Source organism: Aquarana catesbeiana, linkage group LG01, assembly GCF_042186555.1.
Source record: "Aquarana catesbeiana isolate 2022-GZ linkage group LG01, ASM4218655v1, whole genome shotgun sequence".
NCBI classification, from domain to species: Eukaryota; Metazoa; Chordata; class Amphibia; order Anura; family Ranidae; genus Aquarana; species Aquarana catesbeiana.
In genome coordinates this window covers 549,064,578-549,083,601 of record NC_133324.1, presented here as the reverse complement: position 1 = coordinate 549,083,601, position 19,024 = coordinate 549,064,578, and the positions used below count along the sequence as shown (strand labels likewise).

Below are 19,024 nucleotides of genomic sequence, written 5' to 3'. Positions count from 1 at the left end.
TACACACCAAACACTTCCCAATGAAGCTTTTCAGCTGCAATTACCTGATTGCAGCAGTCAATCTTCTAGTGGACGGCTCAGTGTCCGGTGACCGAACGCTCTTAAAGGGCCACTTTTTCATTGATTTTTTCATGTCCAGCTTAGGGGGGTGGCTGCGCCTGAGCACCCCCTATTGACAAGCCGCCACTGGTCAGTACATCAGTATTGATTGATTTTCAGATATACTGTTTATTTCATAGTTTGTAGACTCAATAACTTTCCTACAGACTAAATAATATACACTGATTTGGGTTATTTTCACCAAAGAAATGTAGCAGTATACATTGTGGTCTAAATTTATGAAGAAAAATTATTTATAATATACATTACAGAAAAGAATCAAAATTTCCAGACTTTTTTGTTTATTTATTAGAAAAATAAAAAAGAAGAAATTAGAATTTTTGGATATATTTTATAACAGAAAGTAGAAAATACCATTTGTTTTTTCGTTTATACAGCAAAAAATAAAAAACCCAGTGGTGATTAATACCACCAAAAGAAAGCTCTATTTGTGTGAAAAAATTATAAAAATGTAAATTGGGTACAGTGTTGCATGATCACGCAATTATCAAGTGTGACAGCGCTGAAAGCTGAAAATTGGCCTGGGCAGGAAGGGGGTGAAAGTATCCGGTATTTATGTGGTTAAAGAGGTACTGGACTCTGGAAGCTGTGCCCAAAAAATGACAGACAGAAGGCAAAAGACTAGTCACTAGGTTTGTCTGTGGTCTCCCTGCAGCTAATCTTTTCCTTATTGCCTTGTTCTGCACTGTGTCTTTGTGTGGCTGTGGCATCTTAGTAGAGACAGGGTTGTGCTTCCTCGTGTTAGAGCTTCCAGCAAGGAGAACAGTGAGCAGAACAGTAGTGACCCCACCAAATCCCACTCTAAATCTTCGGAAATTTATTGGATTACAACCAGCCAGACAAGCAACTGGACATGCAGGAGAGAGAGGAACATTCCTACTGCCACTTTAATTCAAAATGGCAACGCAGCAGGAATACCTACTTATGTGTTTTACGGTACAAATGTTGCTTTCATGAATAGTAGGATAAAAACTCTATTTGTAGGGTTAAATGCATAAGAGCTGTGTTTCTGCTGCTGTTTTGAATAAAATAAATTTGCTGCAGTCTGGAGTGAAGTATTCCCTTCTGTGTTTTCTAGCTGTTTACTGGATTACAACCAGCCAGACAGGCAACTGGACATGCAGGAGAGAGAGAGACATCATTTAATTTGCTAGTCAAAATGAAGATAACATCATCCACAAAATGAATAATAAATATATATTTTATTTTTAATCTTCCCCCCAAAATTCACCAAAAATAAATGAGCACATTTGCTCATACAATTGTAGAGCAATACTTTATTATGTAATAACCACTTCAGCCTGTATTATTGTGCCCCTTGCAAATGCAACCTGGATGCATATGCAGGGGTTGGTGACAAAAGACATTAAGACATGTTTGTAGATGCTTTTAACCTGTTTGTAATGGGCCAATTTATTATCAAACGTTATATATTGTTTATGAGAAAATGTATTGACTGATATATATATTTACATTTTTAGAAAATGTGCACAAGAATTCATTTTTAGATTTGTTGTTATGAAAAATAAAGTTTTAATGAAAACCAGTATAAATATTTGATACATCTTGCTAATGTATACTTGCAGTTTCTTCTGGGAGAAATGGAAAGACATTCAGGTTGGAGATATTATTCGGCTACATAAGGATGATTTTGTGCCTGTAAGTGTAAATTTGAAAAATCCAGCAAGATCCTGCATATTAGAATATCAACTCTGAATCATTACTGAATCCTGAGTTCACTTAATTAATAAATCTCCTGTGAGTAGCCTTATTTTGTAACTGACATCTAAAAAAGGAAGGTGTACTGAGAGAAATATGTGGTCTGCTATTGCTGACTTCAGTCTGAAAATACTCGTTTATCGCTTGCCTCAGTCTTCATTTCCTTCTGAATTATTGTCCTGAAAATAGCATGCTTTATGGAAAGTCGGTGTATTTGACCTACATACTGGTTTCTGGTTAGAGGCTTAGGATTTAACAGCATAGCAGCCAGAAAACTAGCATTTTCAGAAGGAAAGGACAACAATGGCAGCCTACATAATTCTTCTGCGACTGTTTTTATCTGTCTTAAATCTCAGTGCAATAATTGGTTAATGTGATGTTTCTTTATAGGTATTGCTGGAACAACTCAATATTTCCAGGACATTGCAACGTTATAGTGTGATGTAACCAGACTGTGGGTTTACCAATCATTAATATATGGTGGACTGATAAGGATTTCCAAATAAATACATGAATTGATCAAATAAAAAAATCTATACAGTAAAACCTTGGTTTGAGAGCGTTATGCAAGACAAGCAAAATTTGTCTTGCAAGTGTAGTAATATGGTTACATTTAATGAAGGTACAACATTTAGCAAGTATGCAGGCATCTGGGGTAAAACTGCCCACATAGACTATCCTCCACAACACCATCGACGTCATCCCTTCCACGCTGCGCTCCATGAGCTCTTCAAGCCTTGCTTCTAAATCGCTCTACTACAGGGTAGTCTTCCTTGTCACGATTGCATTATAAACGGAAGGACTTATGAATAAATGGTTGTGGAACGAATCATTTGAGTTTCCATTATTTCTTAAGGGGAAATTCACTTTGATATACAAGTGCTTTGGATTACAAGCATGTCAAGCAAGAATTATGCTCGCAATCCAAGGTTTTACTGTATTCTGTTTAGTATTATTAAATCACTTGATCTTCTTCCAAATTGGCTGAATCCTGGACCAGGTCTAGAAGCCACCAAGCCTGCAGTATAGAGCAGGATAATTTATGGAGAACCTTTCTAGGGTCAAGTACCATTCAAATAACACCTTATAAGGACACATGGAAGTTTTAGAAGCATTCTCCCATAATAAGTTCCAACGCGTTGGAGGACTAAGGATAGTTAAATTCTGACTACCAATCAAGTATGTATCCATGGTGGAGGTCAGAGGGAAATACTGTATGTGAGAGCCTAAATGAGAAAATAATTTTAAAATAAGACCCTAAGCTAAGAAAAACCTCAATACCAGGGGTTGAAAACCTCAGCTATAGTAAAACTACAAATCCAATGAGTCATTGCAAAACTGTGATAGCCACAGGCATGTCTCCCAAAGAAAGAGGCATTATGGGATTTATACTTCTGCTTTATGCAGATACAGTGAGGGAAAAAAGTATTTGATCCCCCTGTTGATTTTGTATGTTTGCCCACTGACAAAGAAATGATCAGTCTATAATTTTAATGGTAGGTTTATTTTAACAGTGAGAGATAGAATAACAAAAAAATATGCAGAAAAATGCATTTCAAAAAAGTTATAAATTGATTTGCATTTTAATGAGTGAAATAAGTATTTGATCCCCTATCAGTCAGTAAGATTTCTGGCTCCCAGGTGTCTTCTATACAGGTAATGAGCTGAGGTTAGGAGCACTTTCTTAAAGGGAGTGCTCTTAATCTCTGCTTGTTACCTGTATAAAAGACACCTGTTCACAGAAGCAATCAATCAGATTATAATCTCTCCACCACAGCCAATACCAAAGAGCTGTCCAAGGATGTCAGGGACAAGATTGTAGACTTATACAAAGCTGGAATGGGCTACAAGACCATCGCCAAGCAGCTTGGTGAGAGGGTGATAACAGTTGGTGCGATTATTCGCAAATGGAAGAAACACAAAATAACTGTCAATCTCCCTCGGTCTGGGGCTCCATGCAAGATCTCACCTCATGGAGTTTCAATGATCATGAGAACGGTGAGGAATCATCCCAGAACTAAAATCTTGTCAATGATCTCAAGGCAGCTGGGACCATAGTCACCAAGAAAACAATTGGTAACACACTACACCATGAAGGATTGAAACTGCAATGTCCCCTGCTCAAGAAAGCACATGTACAGGCCCATCTGAAGTTTGCTAATGAACATCTGAATGATTCAGACGAGAGCTGGGTGAAAGTGTTATGGGTAGATGAGACCAAAATCGAGCTCTTTGGCATCAACTCATCTCGCTGTGTTTGGAGGAGGAATGCTGCTTATGACCCCAAGAACACCATCCCCACTGTCAAACATGGAGGTGGAAACATTATGCTTTGGGGGTGTTCTGCTAAGGGGACAGGACAACTGCGCTGCATCAAAGGGACAATGGACGGGTCCATGCACTGTCAAATCTTGGTTGAGAACCCCCTTCCCTCAGCCAGGGAAATGGATTGGGAATGTGTATTCCAGCATGACAATGACCCAAAACACACTGCCAAGGCAACAAAGGAGTGGCTAAAGAAGAAGCACAATAAGGTCCTGGAGTAGTCTAGCCAGTCTCCAGACCTTAATCCCATAGAAAATATGTGGAGAGAGCTGAAGGTTCGAGTTACCAAACGTCAGCCTCGAAAACCTTAATGACTTGGAGAGGATCTGCAAAGAGGAGTGGGACAAAATCCCTCCTGAGATGTGTGCAAACCTGGTGGCCATCTACAAGAAACGTCTGAGCTCTGTGATTGCCAACAAGGGTTTTGCTACCAAGTACTAAGTCATGTTTTGTGAAGGGGTTTTTCTATATTTTTTTGCTGTTATTCTGTCTCTAACTATTAAACTACACCTACCATTAATATTATAGACTGATAATTTCCTTGTCAGTGGGCAAATATACATAATCAGTAGGGGATCAAATACTTTTTTCCTTCACTGTAGATTCAAACAAAAAAGCAGGACTACAAAGTTATACTGGAGAACAGACAGTGAGCATCATTTTCGAGCTGCAGGTGAGACCGGACAGACAGCCAGATTTTGATAATGTTTTGTTAGAATTTGGAAGGTGCACTGTTGTATTAGATAACCTTAATAGAATATTCACAGTGAATTAGGAAAGCTTATATTACGTACCTTCAACTAAAAGCAATTGAAAGGTAGCTAACATGGTTTAAATGAATAACAGAAAGAGGAATGGAGAACGTGGGCATGGTGAGTTCAATTATCAATTGACACCCTTCTATGCTGAGTGCGAGGGAAATTTTAAGTAAAAGAAAGGGGAGGAGTATAAAAAATATAAAGAGGACATGAAACCCCAAATCCTCTACTCTGTGCAAAAAAAACTGTCTCTGCATTTAAGCCAAGAAGGATGGCCATTTTTAAAGCATTGGCCCAGCAGATGAGGTTGATATTCCTGACAATATGATCTCCTGTACACAATACATTCCTTTTTAAAACCTGCATCCAATTTGCACTAGTGCGAACCCAGCCTTATACAGTATAATGCATTTTTGTTAAGCTGTGTAGTTGGTCTGTGAATTTTTCAAGTGAAGCTGCTTTATTTTTACAGGCAGATCTGCTTTTGCTGTACTCATCAGAACAGAACAGTCTGTGTTATGTGGAGACAGCAGATATAGATGGGTAAGGAATGGATTCAAGTTCACATTGAGTTTTAAGCATTTAAATTTATCTGGCTGTCAAGGGTACATATATAATACACCAAAGCACAGACAAATGTTAAAAATGTTAAAAATGTGTTAAAGTGGTGTTCCGGCCGAAATTATACTTTTTAAATAAAAATACCCCTATAATACACAAGCTTAATGTATTCTAGTAAAGTTAGTCTGTAAACTAAGGTCTGTTTTGTTAGTTTATAGCAGTAGTTTGTTATTTTATAAACTTACAGCAGGCCGCGGCCATCTTAAGTCTGGGCATCTGAAGCCAGACTGTATTTCTTCCTGGATCTCATCCTTGCAGATCTCGCACATGCTCAGTGCAGCACAAGCAGTGTAATAGGTTTCAGATCAGGTTTCCATAGCAATGGCAGTTTCAGAGGAAGTTGCAACCCCTTCCCAGAAGGCATTGCAAACAGGAAATGATGCGATGGGCCGCGGCCAGGGAGGAGGAAGTGAAAAATGAATACAGCAGATATACAGTAAGTGCTGAGAAAAAAAATAAAAAAATATCCAATTCGTTTACAGTGCACAGTTTAGTGAGGGATTCTGAAGAGTTGTAAAAGTGGGTGGAACTGCACTTTAAGTACATATACATTTATCTCCTAAACACAAGGCACCTGAAACTTTTGAAGCCTTGGAATAATAAAAAGGAATATTAAAATAAAGCATTTGCTTTTTAGAGAGGTCAGACAGGCAGGTTTACGTAACATTGAGTATAGTTGTGACAGCTGCATAAAGAAACCTAGCTTTTTCAACAAAATGCAAAACATAACTTTGTTGACATTGTAACCTCTAATTTCCATTGCAAATCTGCATATATTTCCATTGCACACTTGAAACCAAAGAGACCAGCACAAAACAATTACCGAAAAAAAAGATGTTTGCTATGATAAAGACATGTCCTATCATACATAAATGAAACAATTCTACAGCTGATTGCAAAAGAAACAAAACACTTTCATTCTAGAAAATGATTTGTAAATATGCAATAAGATATTGGAATATACATATAGACATAGCAGTCTTTACAAATTCTGTACCACTTGCAAGCACAGGAGGCACATTAAATGAAAGAAACTGTCTCAAATTCTCTGTATTTATGCACTTATGCCCTGTACACACGATAGGATTTTCCGATGGAGAATGTGTGATAGGACCATGTTGTCGGAAATTCCGACCGTGTGTAGGCTCCATCACACATTTTCCATAGGAATTTCCGACACACAATGTTTGAGAGCTTGGTATAAATTTTTCCGACAACAAAATCCATTGTCGGAAATTCCGATCATGTGTACACAAATCTGACGCACAAAGTGCCACGCATGCTCAGAATGAATTAAGAGACGAAAGCTATTGGACCGTGTATACAGGGCATTAGAGTATTTATCGGTGCGTACACAATTGTTTATTCATGGAAAATAAATGATTTTTTTCATTTATTATAAAAAAAGTGTAATGCCCTGTACACACGGTCGGACATTGATCGGACATTCCAACAACAAAATCCATGGATTTTTTCCGATGGATGTTGGCTCAAACTTGTCTTGCATACACGCGCTCACACAAAGTTGTCGGAAAATCCGATCATTCTGAACGCAGTGATGTAAAACACGTACATCGGGACTATAAACGGGGCAGTAGCCAATAGCTTTCATCTCTTTATTTATTCTGAGCATGCGTGGCACTTTGTGCGTCGGATTTGTGTACACACGATCTGAATTTCCGACAACGGATTTTTTTGTCAGAAAATTTTATAGCCTGCTCTCAAACTTTGTGTGTCGGAAATTCCAATGGAAAATGTGTGATGAAGCCCACACACGGTCGGAATTTCTGACAACAAGGTCCTATCACACATTTTTATAGCCTGGCATGCAGAAAACAAATATTCTGTGAGACAGAAATAATTGATATACTTGTCATAAAAATAAACATAAGAAGGCAAATGAAGTTGAGAATATTTTTAGGTTTTACCATCATTAATAATGAAATATGATGCTTAAAGTATAACCAAAAGGAAAACTATTTTTTTTGTTTTGGGTAGAGTGAAGGAAGATTAGGACACCTGTCAGTTTTTGTTGCTGTCTATGTCCCCATTAGGGAGATTCATCCTCTCTATTTGTCCTGTTTACTGTTATCAGTAGAAGTAAAAGAAAATCCCAAATTTTGGGTTGTTCCCAGAAAAATAATAGAAGGGAACTCTTCCAGTGATCACACTAGTTCTGGTGATCTTGTCACACACTGCGATTCCCTCACTTTGGAGGGATTTTCTCCCACTTCCTGTTTTGTCTATAGGACAGGAAGTGAAGGGAAGTCTCCCCAATGTGACACAGATGACAAAAAAAAAAACAGACAGAGGTTATCACTCTATCCAAAATAAAAAAAGTTTTGCCCTTAAAGTGCGGAGGAAGTATAATTGTAAAAGCCAAAGCAAAAGTTGAGGAAGAGGACAGTCGGGCAAGAAATGAAAAAATATTTATAATTAGGATGTTACAATTAGATGCATAAAATGTAAAATTTTAATTCTGAATTGGTACGGGACAGTGTTCACTTGTTATTAGTACAAAATAAAAATCAGTGTAGTGCAGCAAAAAATATATAACCATGTGATCACATTCGAAAACAGTGTATAATGTGATAAAAATAATGTACAAAAATAAGTCCTCCGTGAATTAATAATATTGTCCTTCAATACACCCTGTGCCTGATCGTTAAGCACTGTGATTATCCACCACCAAGCAAAATGCCTGCTCACCTCCGTGTAACTAAAAAAACAGCTTGTCTCATCACAGCCCAGGTACAGAAGTATAAAAAGTACAAGTATAAAAAACATGTTATAGTGCATCATCTGGCTCACCACCTAGCTCAGTGCGACTCTGGTAAAACCTCACACAACTTTGCTCCTCCCCTAGACGCGTGTCACCACGTGATAGGACTTCTGCAGTAGGTGAACCTACTGCAGAAGCCCTATCATGTGTCAACACGCATCTAGAGGAGGAGTAGAGCTGTGTGAGGTTTTAGCGGAGTTGCATCGAGCTAGGTGGTGAGCCAGATGATGCTTATTTCTTGTAAATGTAACATTTTAAGTGGGGTTTAAAATAAATATTCTATACAGAATACACCATGTCTGTCCTTTCTGCTTTGATCTATATATCAGTGGTTCTCAACTCCTGTCGTCAGGGCCCACTAACAGGCCATGTTTGCAAGATAACTGAAATACATCACAGGTGATATCATTTGCTGCTCAGTGATTGCAGTATTCTAGTCTGCATCTCCCCAAGGTAATACATAAAACCTGGCCTGTTAGTGGGCCCTGAGGACAGGGTTGATGACCACTGCTACATACAGTATAATCTGAGGATACCTGTGAGGACGGGATGCTATATTGTATTGAGGAAGTGAGGAGGATTGGAGCCATTTACCTGGGCTCTAATGAGAAAAGCTGTCTCTTTTTTTGCACGGTGGACCTGAGGGTACCCATGAGTTCGGGAATACGTATTGCAGTTAGGAGGAGAGAAGGAGTGGATCCATTTACCTGGGCTGTGATGAGACAAGCTGTTTTTTTTACTTACACGGAGGTGAGCAGGCATTTTGCTTGGTAGTGGATAATCACAGTGTTTAAAGATCAGGAACAGGGTGTATTGAAGGACAATATTATTAATTCACAGAGGACTTATTTTTGTGCAATATTTTTATCACATTATACACTGTTTTTGTATGTGATCACATGGTTATATATTTTTTGCTGCGCTACACTGATTTTTATTTTGTATTCATTATTAGAAGTGTTGTGAAATCACTTACACAGTGGTCGGCTGGTCAGCATCTTATTTACCTTTATCTTTCTAATTCATGATTTTTGCGTTCATTGTTACAACCTTATTTCTAAGTGTTAACTTGTTGTATTTGTTATTGCTTTTACCATATGTCAAGTCTATAAAATAGTAACTGATACACATGCATGTCATGAGAGTGTAGCTCTCTAAAAGCCTGCCATTTAAAACAAAGGGTGTCAATATATAATTTTAAATTTAATTTAAATTGAATGTTTACACCCAAGAATCACATAACTTTCACACAGGATTCACGTGTTTCCTAATTCAATCTGACTAGAAAATGTTTGTATCTTGCATAAAAGCTGTGTAATAAAATGTTTAAATTGCCAGACTGATCTTAAAAAACTGAAAAATTTTGAATCAACTGTGTTTTGTATTTGATTGGACTTAAAAAGCTTTGTATTTATTTTTGCTCTGTTAGAGAAACAAATCTAAAGTTTAAGCAAGCCTTGATGGTTACACATCGTGAACTTTGCACAACAGAAGCACTGGCTGCATTCGATGGTAAGAATGCTATTGGAAAAAAAATGCAAACATTTTTGTGTATGATGTAAAGAAGAAAGTGAAGGGTTTATCACACTGTTATACTAGACAAACTGGCTCACACACTAAAAGACTGATTTACATAAGCAAATTGTATGTAAATATGTTTATATATGTAAACTGCATATATGGCAATAGTTTTTTCTTTCTTTCCCCAGCAACACTTACACTGTACAGTATTAGTTTAGTAATAGTAGTACAATATAATTTGGGAATTATGCATTTACCAGAATGGTTTCATATGTTCGCTGTAAACATTACAGGTAAAATCATCTGTGAAGAAGCCAACAGCAACATGCATTCCTTTACAGGAACACTGGAGTGGAATGGAGAGAAGTGTTCTTTGGACAATGACTGTATTCTTTTAAGGGGCTGTAAGATAAGGAATACTAAGTATTGCTTTGGACTAGTAATTTATGCAGGTACTTAAACATAACATTATAACTTGTTACATAACAAATGTTAACCGGCACGTACGTGCCGTTGCTTCAGTTGTAATGTGCAGTTACCGGCTGCTCCCACACACATGCGCGGGAGTGACGTCATTGCGGCTTCCGGAAGTAACCCCCCCGGAGCGATGTTGGCCGCCGGAGCAGTGAACGAGGACCACTGTGGGGGCTTCGATCTCAGGTATGTAATTCATAATGAGCTAGTATGCTATACATACTAGCTCATTATGCCTTTGTCTTGCAGGTTTTTTTTTTTTTTACAAGTCTTTAAAACGGGTTTACAACCACTTTAAAGGTGATAATAAAGCCTTACATACAGTATATGCACTGAAGTGACTAGCCTCAGGGAATAGATAGAAATTAAATAAATCCTCCTGCATAAGTTGTACCTGTTTATCTGTAGACCTCTCTTCTCTACAGCCATTCACTGTACAGAATATAGTCAGCATTTCTCAGCTCCAGCAGGCAGGGGGTGGGCTTCTGATGTCACACACTGCACAGCACAGAGAGGAGAGTTGAGTGTAATCTGAGACCTGAGTGGAGGGAATGGATACACACACACCTCTCTCTTGGGTAAACATGCACATCTAAGGCTGTCAATCATCGTCTGTGTTCTGGAGGGGGTGCAGGGCCATCTCCCAGTATTGCCTGGTGTTGGCATAGACTGTCAGAAGTGACTCAGACAGATAGCAGAGAAAGGAGAGAGCATTCAGGAAAACACTAAATACTATAGACTGAGACAAGTACACACTATAGAAGGATATGATTTGTTCAATTTCACTTTAAAAAATTACAGAGACTGTATAACATTTTTGCATACATTTTTTTTTCATAACTAAAAAAACATATTCAAAAATGTTTACCTATTTTCTGCTTGCACGTGGTAAAATGAGCTAAGAAACACACACAACTTAAAGATCAAGAGGGGAGACTCATCCTTAAAAAGAATTAAAGCGTTATGTGAAGCCAAATATAAACATTTATATATATATGGCTAGTCTTATGCCCTTAAACCTTGCATTGCAATTCCTTTCTGTCTTTTTATTCAGCTATGCTGGAAAAAAAATATTTTTATCAGTAAATGGTTTTTCCTATAGTAAGGTTAAAACATTCACGGCCTTGCTCGCAATAGAGCAATGCTAATATCACCCCTGTGTAGCAAGGTGCAGCCTGTAATGCTATCCACTTAGTTCACACATCTGTAAGATTGAAAGGAACACTGCTGTCAAACTATTGAGGCTGCCTTACTATGCAAAATGAAGCAGAGGAGTTCCAGTCAGCTTGCTGCACACACTGTAATGTAAAATAATGAAAAAATTCATGAAAAATTTGTTTTGGCTGGTTGGTGAACCTAAAAGTGTAATAGTGATGGATTATTTCTCTTCAAAAGGGGTTGACACCAAAATAATGAAGAACTGTGGAAAGGTTAAATTAAAGAAAACAAAATTAGACATTATGATGAATTACCTTGTGGCCACTGTAAGTATATAATTTATATAGTGCCAAATTTTCAATTGATTCATGTGATTCTGAAAATAGATATCTATTCTATACCTTACATTCCATCTACTGAATTAAACCTTACAGAGGTTTTGAACTATAAACTAAAACTAGCACTGTTCTTTCATGTCACCTACATGGATTATTGCTAATAAATCAGATATAATTAAAAATAAAATAGGTTTATGTATAATTTTATAAGCAATACATTAATGACTTTGCTTTCAAGACCGTTATGTGAAGTCCTTCTCTAATAATGAGCTGTCATTTTCCATGTATGATGCCCACATACGCGTACATCCTAAAACCTGTAAAAGAAAAAAAACTATTTTGGGCCAGTGCTATAGGCCATTCTGTTTAGTAATCTTCTACCAAATTTGTAACCAAAGTGCTGCCAAATTATTAAGCAATCAGTGTCCATACATTGAAAATATTATGCCCATGTGGTGAAGGCCAGCTCTACACACAATAGCATCTGTACCTAGCAAATTGTGAATGTGCTGTATTAAACGTGTGCATGCTTGGTTGTCAGGGAATATAACTGGTCAGTTACATAGTTACATAGTAGGTGAGGTTGAGAAAAGACACAAGTCCATCAATTCCAACATATGTGTGTGATTATGCTGTATGTCAGTATTATATTGTATATCCCTGTATGTTGCGGTTGTTCAGGTGCTTATCTAATAGTTTTTTAAAACTATCGATGCCTCCCGTTGAGACCATCGCCTGTGGAAGGGAATTCCACATCCTTGCTGCTCTTACAGTAAAGAACCCTCTACGTAGTTTAAGGTTAAACCTCTTTTTGTCTAATTTTAATGAGTGGCCACGTGTCTTGTTAAACTCCCTTCCGTGAAAAAGTTTTATCCCTATTGTGGGGTCACCAGTATGGTATTTATAAATTGAAATCATATCCCTTCTCAAGCGTCTCTTCTCCAGAGAGAATAAGTTTAGTGCTCGCAACCTTTCCTCATAACTAATATCCTCCAGACCCTTTATTGGCTTAGTTGCCCTTCTTTGTACTCACTCCATTTCCAGCACATCCTTCCTGAGGACTGGTGCCCTGAACTGGACAGCATACTCTAGGTGTGGCCGGACCAGAGTCTTGTAGAGCGGGGGAATTATCGTTTTATCTCTGAAGTTGATCCCCTTTTTAATGCATACCATTATTCTGTTTGCTTTGTTAGGAGCAGCTTGGCATTGCATCATCTACTAGGACCCCCAGGTCCTTTTCCATCCTAGATTTCCCCAGAGGTTTTCTCCCCAGTGTATAGATTGCGTTCATATTTTTGCCAACTAAATGCATTATTTTACATTTTTCAACATTAAACCTCATTTGCCATGTAGTTGCCCACCTCAATAATTTGTTCAGATCGTTTTGCAAGGTTTCCACATCCTGCAGAGAAGTAATTGCCCTGCTTAGGTTAGTATTGTCCACAAATACAAAGATTGAACTGTTTACCCCATCCTCCAGGTTGTTTATGAACAAAATAAATAGGATTGGTCCCAGCACAGAACCCTGGGGGACCCCACTACCCACCTCTGACCATTCCTTTTACACCCCATTTATCACCACCCTCTGAACTCGCCTTTGTAGCCAGTTTCAGATTCATGTACTCTCCCTATGGTCCATGCCAACTGACCTTATTTTGTACAGTAAATGTTTATGGGGAACTGTGTCAAATGATTTTGCAAAATCCAGATACACCATGTCTACGGGCCTTCTTTTATCTAGATGGCAACTGACCTCCTCATAGAAGGTTAATTGATTGGTTTGGCAAGAACGATTCTTCATGAATCCATGCTGATTACTGCTAATGATACCGTTCTCATTACTAAAATCTTGTATATGGTCCCTTATCATCCCCTCCAAGAGTTTGCATACTATATAATTCCCAGGGATGTATTTGGGGCCCTTTTTAAATATTGGTGCTACATTGGCTTTTCTCCAATCACCTGGTACCATTCCAGTCAGTAGACTGTCAGTAAAAATTAGGAACAATGGTCTGGCAATTACTTGACTGAGTTCCCTAAGTACCCTCAGATGCAAGCTATCTGGTCCCGGTGATTTATTAATGTTAAGTTTCCCAAGTCTAATTTTAATTCTGTCCTCTGTTAACTATGGAGGTGCTTCCTGTGATGTGTCATGAGGATAAACAGTGCAGTTTTGGTTACTGAAGCCCCCCGATTCCCTCGTGAAGACTGAGGAGAAGAATAAATTCAATACCTTCGCCATCTCCCCATCCTTTGTAACCAGATATTCTTCCTTTCTTTATGGGGCCAATATGGTCTGTCCTCCCTTTTTTACTGTTTACATACTTTTAGGAACTATGAATCAGACCGAGACAGAAGTAAAGTTAAATCACACTTGTTTAATAATAATAATAATAATAATAATAATAAGGTAAACAGAGTAAGTGTAGTCAAAACAAGCCAGAGTACAGTAACCGGATCGGGTAGTCAGCCAAGCAAATGTCAGAGAGCCAGAGATAAACGTAGTAGTACGGCAGGCAGGATCAGGAGCCAGAAGGAACGTCAGCCGAGCTAGTCTTCAACAGGAATGCAGGAGAAAGTCTCTGTGATGTTGACAAAGGCAAAGGCAGAGATAAAGTGAGCTGGACGACTTTAAGTAGGCAGGACTGATGAGCAGAATCAACAACAGCTGGGTAACTGTGGAGAGAGATGGGAGCTGGCAATTAGCCAACAGCTGAGCGGCCAGCTCAGAGAAGGAAGGGCTGAGCCCAGCCCTGACACGTACTTAAAGAATTTCTTGGGTTTTTTTTGCTCTCCTCCGCTCTTTCATGTTCTATCTTAGCCGCCCTAATTGCACCCTTACATTTCTTGTTGCATTCTTTATAAAGTCTGAATGCTGATCATGATCCCTCAACCTTGTATTTTTTGAAGGCATTCTCCTTTTGCTTTTATATGCATTTTTACATTGGAGTTAAGCCATCCAGGACTTTTGTTTGCTCTTTTAAATGTATTACCCAATGGGATGCATTGGCTAATGCCCTTATTTAATATGCTCTTAAAGCAAACCCATCTCTCCTCAATGTTTTTGCTCCTAAGTAGGGATGAGCTTCGTGTTCGAGTCGAACCCATGTTCGACTCGAACATCGGCTGTTCGATCGTTCGCCGAATTGCGAACGTTATGGGCCGTTCGCGCTAAATTCGTGTGGCGCGTCACGGCCCATAATTCACTGCGGCATCGCAGTGCATTGCTGGCTGATGATTGGCCAAGCATGCACTATGACCCGCATGCTTGGCCAATCACAGCGCTGTCAGTAGAGAGAGCTGTAATTGGCCAAAGCCAGGGTGGCTTTGGCCAATTACGGCTCAGGGCATTTAGTACACACCCCACACTATATAAGGCCGCCTGCACGGCGGCCCTGTGTAGTGTGTGTTCCGGTGTGCTGAGAGATAGAGAGAGAGAGAGACAGTGTCATTTGATTTGAGTTAGATAGATTAGGCAGAACAGTCAGTCAGTTAGCTGCACTTACAGTGTATTGTGTATATATATGCATCCCAGGTGTTGCATATATATATATACACTGTATTCAGTTTAGCTAGATCCGTTCCTGTTATCTTCTATCTAGACTATTTACATTTAATGCAGTGCGTCCTGCTCACAGTGTTCAGCTAGATCCGTTCCTGTTATCTTCTAGACTATTTACATTTAGTGCAGTGCGTCCTGCTCACAGTGTTCAGCTAGATCCGTTCCTGCTATTTACATTTAGTGCAGTGCGTCCTGCTCACAGTGTTTAGCTAGATCCGTTCCTGTTAAATTCCTACTGACCGGCAGGCTTGTCTGGTTACAGTATATAAAGCTACCTGAAGAAAATTACAGGTGTTCTATTTGATCCTATTAGTACCACGGTCAGGCAGCTAGACTATTTACATTTAGTACAGTGCGTCCTGCTCACAGTGTTCAGCTAGATCCGTTCCTGTTATCTTCCTACTGACAGGCAGGCTTGTCTGGTTACAGTATATAAAGCTACCTGAAGAAAATTACAGGTGTTCTATTTGATCCTATTAGTACCACGGTCAGGCAGCTAGACTATTTACATTTAGTACAGTGCGTCCTGCTCACAGTGTACAGCTAGATCCGTTCCTGTTATCTTCCTACTGACAGGCAGGCTTGTCTGGTTACAGTATATAAAGCTACCTGAAGAAAATTACAGGTGTTCTATTTGATCCTATTAGTACCACGGTCAGGCAGCTAGACTATTTACATTTAGTACAGTGCGTCCTGCTCACAGTGTACAGCTAGATCCGTTCCTGTTATCTTCCTACTGACAGGCAGGCTTGTCTGGTTACAGTATATAAAGCTACCTGAAGAAAATTACAGGTGTTCTATTTGATCCTATTAGTACCACGGTCAGGCAGCTAGACTATTTACATTTAGTACAGTGCGTCCTGCTCACAGTGTTCAGCTAGATCCGTTCCTGTTATCTTCCTACTGACAGGCAGGCTTGTCTGGTTACAGTATATAAAGCTACTTGAAGAAAATTACAGGTGTTCTATCCCAGCTTAGTGCAGCTACAGGCCATTAGTATGTCTGGAAGGCCAAGAAGGAGAGGCAGACAGTCACAAGCCAATAAGAGAGGGCAAGCAGGCTCTGTGTCTAGTGCTGGTCGTGGAGACGGTGCATCCTCATCAGCACGTGGCCATGGGACACGCTTGGCCTTTTTTTCGGCAGCTGGCCATGTTGAGCCGCAACATGCGGAAGACTTGGTCGAGTGGATGACCAAGCCGTCCTCATCCTCCTCATCCTCTCTCACCCATGCCCAGGGTGCTTTGTCTGGCAAAGCAGCGGCCTCTTCCCTCAGCTCAATGTCATCAGTGACTCCTTCCCTAGCTCCACCATGTCCTCATGAGGATTCCCTCGAACTGTTTGACCACAGTGTTGGGTACATGCTCCAGGAGGATGCCCAGCGTTTGGAAGGCTCTGATGACGATACTGAGCTCGATGAAGGCAGTAACATGAGCGCGGACAGAGGGGGTGCCCAAGAAGGACAGCAATCTGGCAGTCATGCTCCCCCTGCTGCAGCATACTGCCAGGTTTGCTCCAGTGATGAGGAGGGAGGGGATGATGAGGTCACTGACTCAACGTGGGTGCCTGATAGGAGAGAGGAGGAGGAGGAGGAGGAGGAGGAGGAGGAGGAGGAGGAGGCGGCAGCACATCACCAACGAGGCAGGATGCCCTCCAGGGGCCAGCCTAAGGGCAACACATTGACTGCATCACACCCCAAAGCTCCACATGTGCAGGGCGCTGCAGTCTCTGCGCGTTATTCAAAAAGTTCTTTGGTGTGGGCCTTTTTTGAGACGAGTGCATCAGATCGCACCGCTGCTATTTGCAACATATGTCTCAAGCGTATCTCGCGTGGCCAAAATATCTCCCGCTTGGGTACCACATGCTTGACCAGACATATGTTGACCTGCCATGCAGTTCGTTGGCAAGCGTATCTAAAAGACCCACACCAAAGAACAAAGAGGATCTCTCCTTGCTCCTCATCAGCTGAGATTTCCAACCCCACTAGACCTTCAGTCCTCTCTGAGACCTGCAGTGAGAGGAATGAAGGTGTACAATTAGGTGTGTCACAGCCAAGTACTTGTGGGCAATCTGCTTTTGGTACACCGACGTCAGATTGTACCAGGCAAATTTCCCTGCCCCAGCTGCTGCACCGCCGAAAGAAGTTTGCTCCCAGCCATCCACATGCCCAGCGGTTGAATGCTAGCTTGGCAAAATTGCTAGCACTTCAACTGCTGCCTTTTCAGTTGGTAGACTCTGCCCCCTTCCGTGAGTTTGTGGAATGTGCGGTTCCTCAGTGGCAGGTACCCAAACGCCACTTTTTCTCACGGAAGGCGATTCCGGCTCTCTACCGGCATGTGGAAGGCAATGTCCATGCCTCGCTGGACAGGGCGGTCAGCGGTAAGGTGCATATTACCGCTGACTCATGGTCCAGCAGGCATGGACAGGGACGTTACCTAAGTTTCACGGCGCATTGGGTGACTCTGCTGGCAGCTGGGAAGGATGCAGGACAAGGTGCAGTAGTGTTGGAGGTTGTTCTGCCACCACGCCTCCAAAATGCTGATTGTGACACACCTCTCTCCTCCACCCCCTCCTCTTCTTCTTCCTCCATGGCCTCTTCCTCGGAACCAGCGGTGCTCCGTAGGCGTTCAAGGGGCTACGCAAGTACGCAGGCCAAAAGATGCCATGCGGTGCTTGAGCTGGTGTGCTTGGGGGACAGGAGCCACACTGGGGCAGAGGTTCTGTCAGCTCTGCAGGGGCAGGTTCAGAGGTGGTTGACGCCACGCCAACTTAAGGCAGGAATGGTGGTTTGCGACAATGGCACCAACCTCCTCTCTGCCCTCCGACAGGGACAAATGACCCATGTGCCCTGTTTGGCTCACGTCCTTAACTTGGTGGTGCAGCGGTTCTTGGGCAGGTACCCGGGCTTACAGGATGTCCTGAGGCAGGCCAGGAAAGTCTGTGTGCATTTCCGCCGGTCATATAATGCCAGTGCTCGGCTGACGGACCTCCAAAAGGAGTTTAACCTGCCCAAGAACCGCCTAATCTGTGACATGCCCACCAGGTGGAACTCAACGTTGGCCATGCTGCAGCGGCTGCACACGCAGCAGAGGGCCATCAATGAGTACCTGTGCGACTATGGCACCAGGACAGGGTCAGGGGAGCTTGGTTTTTTTTCCCCACGCCAGTGGGCCATGATCAGGGATGCATGCACTGTCCTGTCACCATTCGAGGAGGCCACGAGGATGGTGAGCAGTGACAGTGCATGCATCAGTGACACTGTCCCCCTTGTCCACCTGTTGGAGCACACGCTGCGTGGAATAATGGACAGGGCACTTGAGGCAGAACAGAGGCAGGAAGAGGAGGACTTCCTTAGCTCTCAAGGCCCCCTTTATCCAGACAGTGTTCCTGCGTGCCCGCCGATCACACAGGAAGAGGACGAGGAGGAAGAGGAGGAGGAGGAAGATTGTGTCAGTATGGAGGTGGAGCCTGGCACTCAGCATCAGCAGCAGTCTTTAAGGGATCAGTCCCAAGAAACACATGGACTTGTACGTGGCTGGGAGGAGGTGGCTGCGGACCATGTCGTTCTTAGTGACCCAGAGGACTCCGGACCGAATGCCTCAGCAAACCTACGCTGCATGGCCTCCCTGATCCTGCAAAGCCTGCGTAA

At 41.2% G+C, this 19,024-nt stretch overlaps 1 protein-coding gene across 2 annotated transcripts in view; it reads left to right on the top strand.

Moving 5' to 3' along the window:
- LOC141105588 (phospholipid-transporting ATPase IK-like) overlaps positions 1-19,024 on the top strand; it is a 381,958-nt gene that overhangs the window by 150,985 nt on the left and 211,949 nt on the right. For both annotated transcript variants that reach the window (XM_073595530.1, XM_073595522.1), the window contains exons 7-11: positions 1,707-1,779; positions 5,395-5,465; positions 9,755-9,837; positions 10,140-10,298; positions 11,716-11,804. In XM_073595530.1, coding sequence (XP_073451631.1) covers positions 1,707-1,779; positions 5,395-5,465; positions 9,755-9,837; positions 10,140-10,298; positions 11,716-11,804 — 475 coding nt within the window. The remainder of the gene's footprint in view (positions 1-1,706; positions 1,780-5,394; positions 5,466-9,754; positions 9,838-10,139; positions 10,299-11,715; positions 11,805-19,024) is intronic.